The following is a 16,007-nucleotide window of genomic DNA, read 5'->3' as shown; positions in this document are numbered from 1 at the left end:
TACTTGAGTATAAGAAATCTTCTTTCCGCAGATCCTCTCTCGTTGCCGGGCTTTGAAGATCTGGAGCGGCAGGATTAACGGACACCTCTTTCTCATGTGGGGAGGCAGGGGGTGCAAGGGGGGAGCCTTTTTATTTTTCTCATCCTTCCATGTAACACATTTTGCTTTCACTGTAAAATATTGGGGTTTTTTGTTTTTTTTTTAATCCTTGCACCAGTTTCTCCATACAACGTTGAGTACGTGGGCCCTCACCTATTTCCAGGGCAGGCTACTTCCCATCTTTTATGCCAACCCATGTGTGTGGGGGGGGTGGTTTGTAGTAAATAACACTTGCTTGTTTTATAGGATTTTTTGATTGTGAACTGAATAGGGGGAGAAAGAGACATAAATTGACCCGAACTTCTAAACCATGCCCCAGAGCCCCAATATAGAACCAACACTTGCCAGTTTAGCAGTTTGTGACCTGCTGGCGGAATTAAAATCACGCGGAATCCACTTTCCGGGTCGTAGATCTGCAGTGGGGGCCGTCCTCGGATAGGCAGGTTTGCCCAAGAATGTTGGGAAATGTCTAATATAGAAATATTTCTATTCTCCCCACCTACGCTCCCTCCTATTCTCTAAATTATGCCCCCTTCCTGCAGATGCCCATTTCAGACCCAAGAGGTGCACAATTGCCCCATCCACCTGAAACCAGAGTATATCTGATGTTCAGATGTGTCCCAATAAAGGTATTTTTTTTCCCCCTCTTCTCTTTTTGAAGTTTTCAAAAGACGTTTCTGTGGCTCTGTGTCGCTTTTTGGACCCTCTGCCTACGCGAGATAAGTGTGTGTGTGTACGTGTGCGTGCGCGTGTCTTGGAAAAAAAAATGGTTGGGGTAAAATCATAACCGACCTGATCCTGATATCCGATCGGAAATAAATATTGCAATAAATATCTTTTATGTGGTTATATCAGCAGACACAGCCGGGGTTAGATTTACATATACAGCATTAAAAATAAAGACCTCAAGATTCAGATCCATTCCTTGATGAAGTCAGGAGTCAAATAATACAAAAAGCAACGACCGTGTTCTTAAAAGTCTCTGAATTTCCCCTAAATTCGTTCTCGCGGTCACACCTTCACGTTCATTCCTCCCCGTTGTTTTTTGGGGGGGGGGGGTTTCCCCCTCTTTGTAACTATTTTAGCTTCTCTTTCCTTCCACACGATTATCTGACCTGTGAATCTTGTTCCTGGTTTACCTGTCGTATATTTCTAGTTATAGCCTTATTTTTTTTATTATTTTTTTTTTTTTTTTTTTTTTTTTTATAGTTCCTCCACTTTTCTTATATTTACTACACATGGTCTCTGTATACAAATATGCTTAGAAAACAAGCTGATTGGAACGGGGTTTGTCTTAAAACCTAAAAGGCAGCGGCTTGCCTCGAGTGTTGATTGTGTGTCGGGGTCGTGGTCTTGCCGGTGCTCGTTATGTTGGTGGCCATGATGTGATATGGAGTTGGTTACCGGGCGGTGGGTAGAACCAGCGCCTGATGGGGGTATGAGCTCAGTCTCTCCGTCTCCGACACCTTCGCCATGCAAGAAAGGAGCTGAGCTGGCCCGGTATAATGTATAATTCAATAGGTGGATATGAAGAAAATCTCACTGACTTAATTAGAAGAATCTTGGTAAAGGGTTGGCCCTTGGTCTGTAAGGTCAAGGAACGGAAACGCGACTCTCCTGACCAGACCACCGTGTGTTAAAGTCATTTAAATGAAGTGACAGATTATTTGTCCCTCGGGACTGTCCAGGGTTTGTACCTCTGTCCATATCTGGAGGGTGACCCCTTATCTCACCTACGTCTCTTACAGCAGGGTGTAGATGTCTGTTGGTTTAAGACGCTGACCCGCAGGCGATAAGGGGCAGCAGATCCAGTTTAAAGGGGACTTTCAGAGCAATTCGTTGGCCCTAGGAGGGTCGTCCTCGTGCGTCTCCGCTGTGTTCCTCCACTACTTTACTCGTAGACGTGTTGGATTGACACACAGATATTGTGTGACCCCCCCCCGCTCTATAGGGCTGTAGAAAAGGAAGCTTAAGCTTTGGGGGGGGCACCATCCATAGTTGATCATCTGCAGGTCAAACGCGACTGCCTTCGACGGAGACGGCGTACACAGACCGCACCGATGAGCTCCTCGGGGGCGGCATTAGATCCTCTACCATATAAAAATATCTAAGCAGAGAGATCTATTGCCCCTCGTGCTCCATCGCGTCTCCTGACACAAGTAGCGTTCAGAAATAATCTAGAAGTTACCCGTTGTACATCGCTGCGGAATATGATGGCGCTATATAGAACTGTAAGTTGCTTTTTGGGGTTTTTAAGACATATTATGTAAATACAGGTAGGGTGAAATTTCCCCGTTTAGCGTTCTTTGTCTCGGCAGAGATTTAATTCAGTGTCGCTTCCTCGTCACCCCGGCCCCCGGGGGCCTTGTGATCGGATGAAAGCCGCAGGTTACGGGGCAGACGCTTCATTTTTCTTTCCTGGAATACATTGAAAGGTCTTTCATGCTCGGGGGGTTTTCCGGGGCCGGTTTAAGCCGACTATTTGCATCTCAGATCCCTGTCGTCGTCGTCGGTCTTTCTTTTAGAAACGCCGCCCGTTTCCTCGCCCCGCAGCCATGTGTTGTCACCGGCCGCACAGCCGCGCAAGCACAGGTTTTAGGGGAAAAGTATTCACACCAGCCGTTTTTCCCTAGGAGAGTAATCGATTCCTTTCCGTGAGCTTCACACACATACAACATGCTAGAGCTTAGTATGTAAAGCGTAAAAATACATATACATGCGAACATGGGCTGATGCTTCAGGTCTTCAAATAATACCCCTTTGATACACTAACAGGTTATGGTGACGTAACGTTTAACGGGGACAAACGGCTCTAACGGTCCGTGAACACTAGAACTTGCTACAAGTTAATACTACTGATGTCATCTGTATTCAAGCAGGGATTCCAGCTGTGCTTTATCAGTTAAAAGCCCCGCTAGGTGGGATTTTTAGATTAAATCCGAGGCATCAGTTCCAGACTGTGTGACCCCCCCAATACCCTGAGCTTGGGGTAACAAACAAATCACAAACACAGATTTTGGGGAATGTTTTATTTTTATTATTTTTGTAAAAATGTAACCCTTGCCTGGCTGTTGCATAGTAGACGGCGGAAGTCTTTCCGACACGCTAGAGGTTTAATGACAGTAAATTTTATTTTAACCCTTGCCTGGCAGTTGCATAGTAGACGGTGGAAGTCATTCCGACACGCTAGAGGTTAATGATAGTAATTTTTACTTTAACCCTTGCCTGGCTGTGGCATAGTAGACGGCGGCAGTCTTTCCGACACGCTAGAGGTTTAATGACAGTAAATTTTATTTTAACCCTTGCCTGGCAGTTGCATAGTAGACGGTGGAAGTCATTCCGACACGCTAGAGGTTAATGATAGTAATTTTTACTTTAACCCTTGCCTGGCTGTGGCATAGTAGACGGCGGCAGTCTTTCCGACACGCTAGAGGTTAATGACAGTAAAGCGGTGGCCGGTGTATAGAACTGCAGAGGCTTCCTGGGAAAGGGGGGAGGGTTTAGAGACTATTGCAAAATCACCGGTGTCATCAGGAGGCACAGATGTTCCCTACATATATATATTTATACACGACCTGTGCAGTTAACATCCACAGGAGCCGGCGCCCCGCGTGCATCATGAAGACTGACACGCACTGCGTACTAATCGGGAGGTAATGGGGGTGCTATGGAGACGGGGCATGAATGGGTTAATGTAGTCGGGACAGAGCATTCCTGCTACGGACTGGATAAGGAGGCTCACAAAAGGCTTGGATCAGCGAATCTCAAGCAGCATTTTTAGCGAATGGAGTCAAAGCGCAACTAGGACAAGAGCGCCGCTAAGATAATAGCGATCGGCATTCGAAAAGAGGAAAAGCCACCGCCACCGGAGTCAGAACCAGATTAGATCGGAGCTTCACGTCGCCTACGGCATCAGAACCGACATACATCGGATCCTGCGGTCCAGAGCGACTAAGCCGGACCAGAGCATCCTGCTTTCGGAACCAGCCCCGAATCATCCGAAGCTGGTCCGGATCTCGTCCAGAACCCGATTGGTTGTTCGCCCTGGACCGCTGCTAAGGTAAGAACCTGATGTGGATTCCAAAGGGGGGGGGCGTGTAGGAGGATGCCAACAAACCCGGCAACATGCGCAGGTGCATCTTCGCTAATTCGTTAGGAATTCAACGAAACAAAATGGTCTTTTAACACTTTGAGAACCCCGAAAGCTTGAATCCGTCCTCGTTACACGCCAGGCCCCTCCCTTCTAACGACTGCATGATAATTAGGATTTTCCAATGGCTTACATTCCAATGAGTTGTTAATGAGAGGGAGGAACAATAGGAGCGTCTTCTACAGAAGCGATCCGCCGGTATTCGGAGGCAGCTGCAGCATCTCCATCCGTGGAACCTGCGTCGCCGACAGGGTAACCCTTCGCTTCTTCTTTGAGGTTGATATATTTTTTATAAATACTCCCGGTTAATGGCCGCGTAAGCAGGAAAGCAGCACATTATTGATACCCCGAATGATGCAGTTTTGATATCTCAGATTGCATTATATTATATTTCACAAAGACCATTTGAGATTGAAAAAACATTAACCCACGTTAAGACGTACCGGAGGAGAAGAGGGGGCTGTTCTCGTGAGTTTACAATCTATTATAATAGGATGCAGAAAGGGAGGATGGGAGTGGGGAAAATAGAATGGTTACAAATATGCCATCATTTGGGAAATGTGTTTCTTTACTATTTGTTTTTCCTATCAAATATCCTATTTTAGCTGGAAAAACATTATCGTTTTCATAGATTACATTTTTAAAAAGCATAATATATTTGGAAAAATAATTAAAAAATATTGTAACGTTTGTTTTTATTGATGATTTAAAAAAGAAAAATCAGATGTTATTTTTCTGCAAAATGTGTCCACTTCAGCAAAAAAAAAAAAAAAAATGTTGTTAATTTACCGCTGACCCTTGTTTGGGGCCCGAATCCCCCTGTCCCCTTTTTCCTCCCCTGATGTTTGCTGGGCATCACACAGCCCTACAGCCCTAAAAGTCACAATAATGTGTATAGAGATAACAGGAAATGGGTTTATTAATATGTTTAGTAAATAAAACAGTATTTTGTAAATAAAACATTCTCCTAAAAGCCTTATATATTTACATAAATAGCCAGTAATAGATCACAGTCACATTGGGGAAGCCCCGCCTCTAGCCACACCCCCTAAAAATATATCCATCTCCATTTGTGGTCCTCAAAACTTGTGACATTTTTACTTGTTGGCCAAATTAAACATGTCTACCTGAAAATGGACATATCTATACTGGCCCAAGGAAGCATTAGTTCCTTAGGCCGCTGGGAATGTTGGGAGGTAGGAAGCTGACTCTACCCATCAGTGATTTTTTTTTTTGAGGACACCAGTGTGTTCTGTATGTCTGCAAGTAGACCGTGCTCCGAGGTCTCTACGCAGCTGAACAAGCCAGTTAGTGGACCAGCCACATCTCTGTCCTGGCACTGGAGTTTGGTGGGGTGTCCATACCTGGGAACTTTTGGCCTCTGGCTACCCAGAGCCTACCCGCTGACGTCGGTGTGTAGTCCCACCGCTAGTGGGTGGCCCTGCAGACACCGCGGGACATACCCTCGCATAAGGGGGAAATGGGAGAGTGGGGAATGCCAGGACCCCGCCTGGGTTGGGAGTTGGGTGTCGATACGGAGAAGCAGCGCTTTTCCTGGAGTCTCCGGGCCAAACCCAGAGAGTTCCTGGGTATGGGGGCATCTGGCAGAGCCTTTGATCTCTGGGCTGGGAAACAAGACGGGCTAAATAGTTTTTATCTGCTGTCAAATTCTATGTTTCTATGAGAGGTGATTGACTTTATCTCTGCCATCTACTCTTGTCCCTTTCCCTCATATTAGGGGCAGTGAAGATCAGACATGGTGCACAGGTCGATCCGTCACAGGGGCTATTACTAATTCTGTGCAGGGCAAGACCCCTTCCCAAATCCCCTCTCCCTCCTGCCTTCCAAAAGGGACAGAAGTAGGAGATCTCTGAGGAGGTTTCTCTGGTGCAAATAATGTGTACATTATTGGCACGTCTACCTAGGTCATGTATACATCTTCTCGCGTATTCTTCATAACTCCATTTGAGTCATAGATGGTTAATGGAAGATCATGGCCATCTGTCGATTACTAGATACAATTTAACCTTTTGGTTTCTTTCCTTTGTTTTTTTTAGCATCTCAAGCATTGTTCGAAAGACTTGAAATGAGACCCATCAGCTCTTTTACCATTTGAGATATAGAAAGTCTTCACAGGTTACAAGGCCTCAACATCCGATACACCGTCATGGGCACTGTACTCTCTTTGTCCCCTGGCTACAGTAAGGGCAGTCTGTTCGAGGGAGGCTCATCAAGCGTTGCCCACTACATAGCCATCCAGAACAGCAAAAATGGGAAACCCCTGAAGAGACATTCATTTATTTCAGTCTTACCTTGGAAGAGGCTTGTGGCTGCTTCGTCCAAAAAGAAGCAGCCGAAGAAGACTTCACCCAGCAGCAGTTACCAGAAATATTTTCCTCATTTTAAAGATGAAAACCTTAAAAAGTCTCTCCCCTGCTCTAATCTCTCAAGTTATTCTCAAGATACAAAGGACTTGAATAGCAAGGACAACAGATGTTCCCAAACCAAGGAGAACCAACAGCAGCAGATACATTCGTCCCCAAAAAGGGTGGTGGTGCAGGCATCCACCAGTGAGCTTCTGAGATGTTTGGGAGAGTTCCTCTGCCGTAGGTGCTATAAGCTAAAGCACCTTTCTCCCACAGACCCTGTTTTGTGGCTTAGGAGCGTGGATAGAGCACTGCTCCTTCAAGGGTGGCAGGAGCAAGGGTTCATAACCCCAGCTAATGTGGTTTTTCTATATATGCTATGTCGAGACGTAATCTCCTCAGAACTCTCCAGCGAGCATGAGTTACGGTCAGGGTTGTTGACCTGTGTATATCTATCCTATTCCTACATGGGCAACGAGATCTCGTATCCCTTGAAGCCATTCCTGGTGGAGAGCTCCACAGAGGCATTCTGGGACAGATGCCTTTCTATTATCGATTCCATGAGCTCCAAGATGTTGAGAATCAATGCCGACCCACAGTATTTCACCCAGATCTTTGCTGATCTTAAATTTGAAGGGGAGCAGGAAGAAGAAAACCTGCTATTGATTAGATTGGACCGATAAATTACTGGCGGACGGAGAACATTGATCTCCTGAAATGCTACGGTATTTTTGTAGACTGCAAGGAACGGTTTTACAAAACATTGCATTTTTGTTAATCCTTCAATTGAATTGACTAAAACCGTGAAGGGAAAACGTCGCACTTTGCGTAGCTTTTTAGAATAATTCTCACTTTAAAAGCCTACAGAATTAACTCGTCTTAACTCTCATCTTTCAAGCAGACCCAACAGTGATTGATGGGATCATCAACTGGGAAAAAAAGATAGTTTGTGGGTTAATAATGGCAATTGAAGGTGTATTTTATAATCAGTGTTACAAACCATATGGTATTTTTATCATCTCGTATCCTTTAGCCATGCATTGTAGTGATGCATCTCAAGGATGTTCTTTGGTGTTGTGTTGGAATAAGGCACACGTGGACAGGCTTCAGGAGATACACAGTTCTCCAAAGTCCTGATCCTCAGTGACTCCAAAACCTACCGGCACACCGGACTTCCTATTTGGCCAAGTTGGTTATGAAGAAAGCCAAATCTGTTCCTGTACAGTGAAAGAGGAGCACACCATCGGTGGTTTGAAGAAGAAGAAGAATGGAACGCTGTGTATTCCGAGTCCCAAAGGTTTTGTATACAAATGAAACTGCTATAAAATAACCCGTTTCAGACCTAAACAATATCATTTTAAGGGACCAAAGCACCTTGCTTTTGCAGGATGGTTGTGAAAATACATTTTTTTTGGGGGGGGGGGTTTGCACAGAAATTGGTCTGGATTAATTTATTGAAGTAAGAGGAGTATGCTTTACCTACACTGGATCTTAGCTAATCTATGAATTTGTCCATTTTATTTGCATTTGTATGATGATGACGCAGACTTGCTTGTATATAAAGGTCGTCTCTAATGCAGGACAACTGTGGGAATGGAGCTACAGCTTGCCAAATGTGTATAGTGTTGTAGTTGTTATGGTAGGTAATCACAACTGTGTGTGACTGATTTGGATTACAGACAGATACAGAGGACAATGGCTGGGGGTAACCGGAAGAGCCAAAGCCGTGGAAGCACACGATGAGAGGTAGAGCTCAGTGGAATGGAGTGGCAAAATTAGGTCTGTTGGGAGGCATGATACACATATGTATATGATGTAAAAGTGACCGCACAGTCATAATCCTGCTAACACACACAGGTCATGTATGTTTCCAAAATGCCATCTATGTGTCTGGCAATTAACATGTTTTGTATAAATGTGACTTCGGTTCGTCGTGCTTGTAACATTTCCCTGTTCAAACAAAGGTGTATTTAATGCCGTGTAGTTTCTATGTGAATGACACTAATGCAGGGCGACTGTGGTGAGACCCTCCAGTTAGTAGAATAATTCAGGGATGACTCCCTCGCCAAACTGTATTTTTTATTTATTTTTGTACCGTGAGGCTTAAATAAAGACTCTCACCCAAGTGCTGTACTCTTATTATTAAGACACTGGACTGCCGATGACGAGGTGGCCCTGGTGACATAAGTGCGTCCGACCCAAGTCATGTTTTTATGCTCACGTAGCATATCCAGCCATCAGCCACACACAGTAGCACTTGATCTGCTGCATTATGGGGCACGAGTGGCCAGCATCGGCCATTGGGCATTTGCCTGATGTGCCAAATTGCCAGTCGGGGCTTGGTTGGTCACATCCTTGGTCAAAGCTTAATTTTTAATGTAACCCTACATGTTTTGTGGACACAGGAAAGTCAAATATAAGACCTGCTAAGCCCACACACACACACCACATGTTAATTTTACAAATTATTTTTTTATTATTATTAAATCGGGAACAATAAAATGGTGTCAAATTGATGTCCAGTCATGCAGATGGGGAAAGGCAACAGGTAACTCTTTGGTCATCAAAACTTCAGATCTCAGACTTTCCAGCTGAAGAAGAAGTGGAACCTACGCTGGCTCCTAGAGCATCATGGGAGCTGTCGTCCAACAACAGACCGGAAGCAATAAGTTGGCCACAGCTGATATATAAAGGCACGTGGTGAGGAAGGATTAAAATGTGGACATCATTTAAGGAAGGGGTAATTATATGCCAGTCCAGGGTATAAGAACTTGAGGGAACCAGTCCCCAACAAAGAAGACATGGCGGTGCGGTGCTTTTGGGCGCAAAGGCACATAACAGAGATACTCAGTAGCACTGTACGATCCGGTCTCAGGTTAGTTAATTGGCAGGCACAATGAGTGTGAAACCGGAGCGGCTCTTGGCAAAGTGAGGCTGCGACTGGTTGATTTTGGTTTCCACGGTGATCGAGCAGGACCGGCCATGTTGGCTGCACTGGACAGGATGGGACACGGTTACCTGCAAGCGCCTCTTCTCACTGCCAACAAAGCAACGATCAATCATGATATCTTAATACATCCGCTACTTCAAATTACAAATCCATAAACGGATACAAATTCTGTATAATATAGAATTACTGCTTTGTTATTTAGTACGATCCTCTTTCCAACATGGTGGACATTTCCTGAAAATAGAATAGAAATATGGCAGCGCCCACAGTTCATATTTGCAGAATACCCCACCAGCCGGTTGCCTCATTTCACACTCTGTGACCTACTTGTTCTTATGGTCGCGTGACTAATAATAACAGCGGTACATTGACGACGTAAGGAGTGTTGCGGCAATGTCTGTGCGGAGCAGAATCTATTAATGTTACAGGATATTGTACAATCATTCCGGACACAGATGTGTGAAGCCTGTGTGCCTACATGATAACCGATCGTATGAAGAAAAAAGGGCTATACTGCCAGTTTGGACCTTGAGAATCTGCCCCTTCATCCTAAAACTGGGGCAAAAACCCTGAGAGTCCCCTGGAATGGAATGTAGTAAATAGCAGTAAATGAATACTAATTTACAGAAAAAGTACCAAACAAAAGGAGTCGTCTCACAGAAGGACTAAACTGAGTTTCTTATTGTCCTAAAGATTACATCATTAATATTAATGAGGGTCAAATGGACCTAACGTTTAAGAGGTGGCAGGAACGGGGGTAAACAAGCAGAACTCACCGGCCTTTGCAGTTAATCTGAAGTTTAGAGACTGGGACACTTTTACATGCATTAAGAGGTTAAATTAAGTACAGGAAGGAAGTACATTTCCAAAGAGAAGACATTTTAGGAGAAAGGGCTCTGATGTAATGATGCAAGAAAGCATGATGTCTCTGAGACGATGTCTACAGGTTAACCCTGTAAAGGAATTTATACATGGACTGCCTATAAGGCTGTATCGTGGACATAAGATAATGTGAAGGTCCAAGTATGGGCCACCTAGGGCAGATAAGCAGTTGGCCCATCCAGAAAACACATTCCTTCTCTAGAAATCGCCTTTATTTTCACATTTGATGGACATCTGCATGTTTCTGGGTATTTGGGATATAATTTTTATTTCGCTCTTTTGCCCTAGTAAAAATTGAGCCTTATATTCCATAAAATATTGCAGCTGGGATGCCCTATGGGAAATAAGAATAAAATATAACCTTTGAAGAACCTCACATCTAAACTAGAATGGCTTTATCGTGAATTTACAGACTAGACAGTCCAAGCTGAGACGTAATAAAATCTTCCATAAGAGAGGAGGGAAAACGAACGCTGAGTGCTTAACAATGCAGTGAGGGCCTCTCTGGACTTGGACGTCTGCCCGGTGCTGACCAGGGATTTTCCCTGAAGCTCATTAAATTCTCCATCCTTATCGCCCAGCTATTCAGATGCTGATGTTGTTGTCATGGAGACTCTAGAAGATGCTCCCCCTCCTCTTTGGGTCTTTGGGACCGTGTGAAACCTCTTCTGAGCGAGGGATAAATGGGGACAGAGTGAAAGGCAGGAATGAGAGAGCTGCAATAATGTGCCGGCGTGACGGTCGCTGTCTAAACAGCGAGAAGCTCACAGAATGATTTTGCATTCACGACGATACCAGGATGAAAACGAGTTCTAATTATGTGTAATTATGTGTGTATGTGTGCAGAATCGCAAACAGAGCCAAGGAGGGGGCTAAATAGACAAACAAGAGATGGGACAGACATGAGGGAAATGACACAGAGAGGGTGAGTGAAAGTGCAAGCGAAGGACAGAGAAAGCGGGAGGCAAACAGAGCGTGAAGGCGGCAGCTGAGCAGAAAGGGGGAGAACCCCCCCCCCCAACCCAGTGCTGCTATGGGATCCCCCCCTTCCTACCCATAACTCCCATCAGCAGGAGATGCCAATCAACCTAAAACATTGCAACATGAAGGAGAAAAGGGGGATCGGAGAGAAAAGAAAAAATGTAAGATGTAAGGGAGAACATTAAGTCAGGATTCTGGGTTTAGTAACCTTATGCGTTTTGTGTCTGTATTGTCACAGATGGAGGGTCTACTGAACCACCAGTGCCAGCCACCAAAAGAAGGGTCCCTCCTCCTCAAACAAAAGCTTTGGACCACATGTATTAAGAGCAGGTTGTATTGCCAAGTGTTAGCCTATTACCATGGAAACCAATTGGATGTTCCTGATTTTCATAAATCTGTCTCTGGGACTCTAATGCATATTCAATCCAATATCCCCTGGATATAGGAGAAAGTGCCTGGATTAAAGGAGGTTTCATTTTTTTTTATGGGAAATATCTGAGAGGTAAACATTAAGGAGAAGGAATATTCCACGATGGGCATTTATCATTGGGCATGGGCAGGACTTGAATCCCAAAGCAAAACACAAAGTACCGCATGCACACATATCTCATTAACACATACTGTAACCTTACACTCAGCTCACCCTCTAAGTACCGAGCTCCATGACTTGGACCTTCAGACCTTCTTAAGCCTCCACTCCACCCCACAACCCATTACGTCACTAATCCGGCTAAACGCTGCGTTCTATCCTTTAATGAACACTCTGCTCAGCATGTTAGTTAATGACACTCAGCGTCTACGGCGTTCCCGTTTACTCTGCTCAAACAGGACAGGACTTTGGTGCCAACCCAGAGTTCCATAACTTAAGTTCAGTGAGTGGCATGCTGTGTCGTGCTGTTTCAGCGGCCACCTGTGAGTGGCCTACTCACCTCTTGAAGTGGTTGGCCAGAACACCAACCAGCTCCCCGACTCGGCTCTCAGAAGTCAACGTCCCATTTTCCCCCAAACATACAATGAGGTCTTTATGGTCCTTTGTGTGGAAAACCACCAGCTGATCCTTCCCATTGGTCACACTGATTCCCGATACCTTGAGAGAGAGAGAGAACGATTTTCTTAATGGATCTGTCTCTTTTGAAACCAAATGTACACAGACTCGTTCAAAGGGTCATCTCCACCCATATCCTCCAGCAGGATTTCCATTCCAGATCCCACTGGGCACAAACCTATGGATTACTTTATGGATTCTCCTTACATACACTGTAGAGGAGGCAGGTAGATTGGAAAGAGATGAAGGGATTCATAAATACGGAGAAGCCTGGCCTGGAAAGAACATGAACAGTAGTGGGGGGTCTCAAAAAAAGCCCCTCCACTGCTAATCACTGCCATGCAATACAATGGTGCCCGAGACACACTTGTTATAGGGAATCTAAGCCCATGTTGACCCAACCTCACGTTTAATGTCCCATCATCTTGGAGGCCAGAATGACAGATAGTCGGAGAAGGGGACTGAGAATCAATTAGGAATGTTGGCAGCTATATGAATGTTATATTGAATATATATATATATCCTGTATATATTACAAGTTAGAAAGAAGCCAAATGATCTCTCCTGTAAAGGTGGTGCCTATATTTCGCTAGTCGTGACGGCTAAGAAAAGCAAATTTAGACATTTAAACGCGGCCGGAACAGACCTGTTGAAATGGAATTAGGCTTCACCTCTTTATACGAGGAGTATAATTTCATTCTGCCATTAGTGCAATTAAGCTTATTAGCGTGTCGTTGGGTCTATCCCTTTCACAACCAAAACATCCGCGTGACGGGTTTAACAGGTCCGTCCCGTCTATGGTTCAGCTATAAACACGAAGCAGACTGGCCCAAAAAAAAAAGCCGTTCAGGTTAAAATGTGTAACAAAGGGATGAATGTACAGACAGGTACGATGCCTGTGACTGATGCGCCATAACTGTAGGATTATTGATTGTCTCATATAGCGTCACCATATACCGCGTCGCCGTACAAGCGCCACTCGGTAATTAATTATGTGATCCCTGTCTGGAGCTCTTCTGCTGAAATACATGGCAGCCATCAGACAGCCCGAAAAATGCTTCTGCCGCACAACCCCCGTGATTCTCAGCATGACTTAGAACAATAGGAGCTGTAGTTTAGCAGCAGCTGGAGCGTTTCCTACAATCATTTTGGGAGGATGAGCGCTGAAGCTCAGGCACCGCTGGACCAACCATCCATCTCCATGGAGATCGCCATGGCAACCACATCCCCCAAGAGGTTGTCAGAAAGATGCATTTGGATGCAGTGAGGCTGATTGTTGCTCTCCTTCCCATGTACTTTCTACCCCCCCCCTGCTCATTCCTCCTCACCTGCCTCTCCACTCCATCTATTCATTCCATGTAAAGCCATCCATGGCCACCCCAGGAGCCCTTCCCACAGCATGGTGACATAACTGCGATGGAATGGATGATACACGGGAGAAGATTTATAAATAAAGCCTGGGCGGCACAATTCCTAAAAATGACAGGGTGACACGGGACAACCTGTCTATCCCTAGCCCTGCAGACTAACCGACCGTGAAAACAATCATTAAACCTCATTAAAAAGCCGTAAACCTCTACTGGGACCGGGGAGGAAAAGCAGTGCCAGGTACGGCCGCACGCCACCTTCACGCACCGTTGCAGGGTGCCGCTGCGCGTTAAAGTGCCGGATCTGGCAGGATTTGGGCAGATTTGATATAATGATGGCGGATCACCCGATAACGGGAACAACTTACATTATAAAGTGGAGTGCTGTTCATTACTTTATACAGCTTACTGGGATCCAGCTTGTACAGGTGTCGGTCTGTTATAAAGATGGCACGATCTTCAACCTTGTTGAATCTGTTTACCTGCAGGCAAAAAGGGGGTAATCATTAACCCTTTGAAGGAATTGCATCACGTATCACACTTGAAGTCCAGGAATAACTGCAGTGCCAGGTGGCGTTTTCCTTGTTAAGTATAAGCAACGGAGAAAGATGGAGATGGAGATGGGTACCCACCGGACACTGCAGAAACAAAAACAGATCGCAGGTGGTGGGCAAAGCTGGCCAGGCAGTAAGATACATAGACTGCACCTACAGATGGAGCCACCACAAATACAGTATTGCAGGCGTGCAGACACCCACCAGGTGTTGGTACACCTGAAGATCGCAGAGATATTTCTGTAGAACCGTATGCAGAGAAGGACTGCCGAGTGCAACCGATGTTGTAGCAGAGACCTCCACCTGTTGACACCTGGTGACACTCTGCAGCCAAGAGCTTCAGGGATGATGGGTGAGTGGTCAAAACATGACCATGTCCCTCCTGGGGCCAGCCATGCCCCTGCCTGCCTCAATCCACTTACCTCCATTTACTTGGACGTGGTAAATGTTGGAAGAAGAGGACTCCCTCCATACCCCATGCAGATCCACACAGACAGACCGTGCCGGTAAAAAGCATTCCCAGCAGACCAATTTTAACAAAACATACACTCAACCACTAGAAGATAATACTAAACACAAACAAAGACGTACCAAAAGCCCAAATGGCAGAACCCTACAGAATGACACATGCATGAGACACCGCTACCCACACGGAGACCACTACCACGGGGGGGGGGGGGGACACAGACAAAGACACCGCTACCCCACACGGAGACCACTACCACGGGGGGGACACAGACAAAGACACCGCAACATCAGGAGACATGGTGACAATATCCACAGCACAACAAAACACATAGGCAGCCAACTCTGTCTACAGTGACTTAGTAGGATCCATTTTTTTCTGCTGCAATGCCAAGAACGTTTTTCAACCAATCAGCATGATCCCCTAGTGCCGCGTCACTGCAGGGCAGTAGAATCAATAACTTCACGACGTGACTAAATAATTACCTGGAGCATTCCAGACTAAGGACAATAGTTTTAATGTTGTGTTTGGTTGAATAGGTGTTTTATTTAGCAGAGTTGGTGCAGCATCCCTTAAATTAAAACGGGTTATAATTTGTACCTTTTTGATGTTCCATCAGCATTGTTGTTGTGGAGAGATTTGGTTTAAAAGTAAAGGACTGTTTTACCTTCTACGGAAGGAATAAATTAACAAAAGGAGAGGAGTAACATTTTACGACTAGCGATGTATACCGTAGAAGAACACATTTTAGTTGTGTGTACCTTGCGCACATGACTGGAGAAGAGAGCTTTCATGTACTTGTCCTTCCTCTGTAGCTCATTTGCACGAGACACAAAATATACCGAGTTCTGAGCGTTCTCTTGTTTCTGAAACGAGAAAAATAAATAAATAAACTATACGAATATCAACTCGCAGTTCCAATAGGATCCCTACCGGGACCAACGTCAAACACTGGTGCCCATATACAAAGAAGGATCCTCTAATTCGGCGACAGGGTGATCGCGGAGCCTCCCCCACTTTTGCGGAGGTTTTTTTTCTTCTGTCTTCGTCCGTTATGGAGCTGATACTGGGGAGAAGGGGACGAAGAAAGAAGACAGAAGAACAAGAAGAGAGAGGAAAAGAAGCAAAGCTGCGGAAAAGTAGACAG

The 16,007-nt window shown here is 45.2% G+C and overlaps 2 protein-coding genes across 3 annotated transcripts in view; one reads left to right on the top strand and one right to left on the bottom strand.

Annotated features, from left to right (window-relative positions):
• The first annotated feature begins 6,416 nt into the window (after positions 1-6,416).
• LOC149274459 (cyclin-dependent kinase 5 activator 1-like) lies at positions 6,417-7,298 on the top strand. The gene has a single exon (XM_089505467.1). The coding sequence runs from the start codon at positions 6,417-6,419 to the stop codon at positions 7,296-7,298; it is 882 nt and encodes a 293-aa protein (XP_089361593.1).
• Positions 7,299-9,495: 2,197 nt separating this feature from the next.
• LOC149274458 (unconventional myosin-Id) overlaps positions 9,496-16,007 on the bottom strand; it is a 32,262-nt gene continuing 25,750 nt past the window's right edge. For both annotated transcript variants that reach the window (XM_089505461.1, XM_089505463.1), the window contains exons 19-22: positions 15,622-15,726; positions 14,209-14,322; positions 12,358-12,515; positions 9,496-9,652 (exon numbers count right to left, since the gene is read on the bottom strand). In XM_089505461.1, coding sequence (XP_089361587.1) covers positions 9,496-9,652; positions 12,358-12,515; positions 14,209-14,322; positions 15,622-15,726 — 534 coding nt within the window. The remainder of the gene's footprint in view (positions 9,653-12,357; positions 12,516-14,208; positions 14,323-15,621; positions 15,727-16,007) is intronic.

This window comes from Sceloporus occidentalis, unplaced genomic scaffold, assembly GCF_023333645.1.
Source record: "Sceloporus occidentalis isolate IW3139 unplaced genomic scaffold, rSceOcc1.0.p SCAF_330, whole genome shotgun sequence".
Lineage (NCBI taxonomy): Eukaryota > Metazoa > Chordata > Lepidosauria > Squamata > Phrynosomatidae > Sceloporus > Sceloporus occidentalis.
Note: the sequence above shows the minus strand (reverse complement) of the source record. Positions and strands in the feature narration are given on the sequence as shown.

Bases quoted from the DNA above. Each gene is read 5' to 3' on its own strand.
- LOC149274459 (XM_089505467.1), top strand. From the start codon at position 6,417: ATGGGCACTGTACTCTCTTTGTCCCCTGGCTACAGTAAGGGCAGTCTG.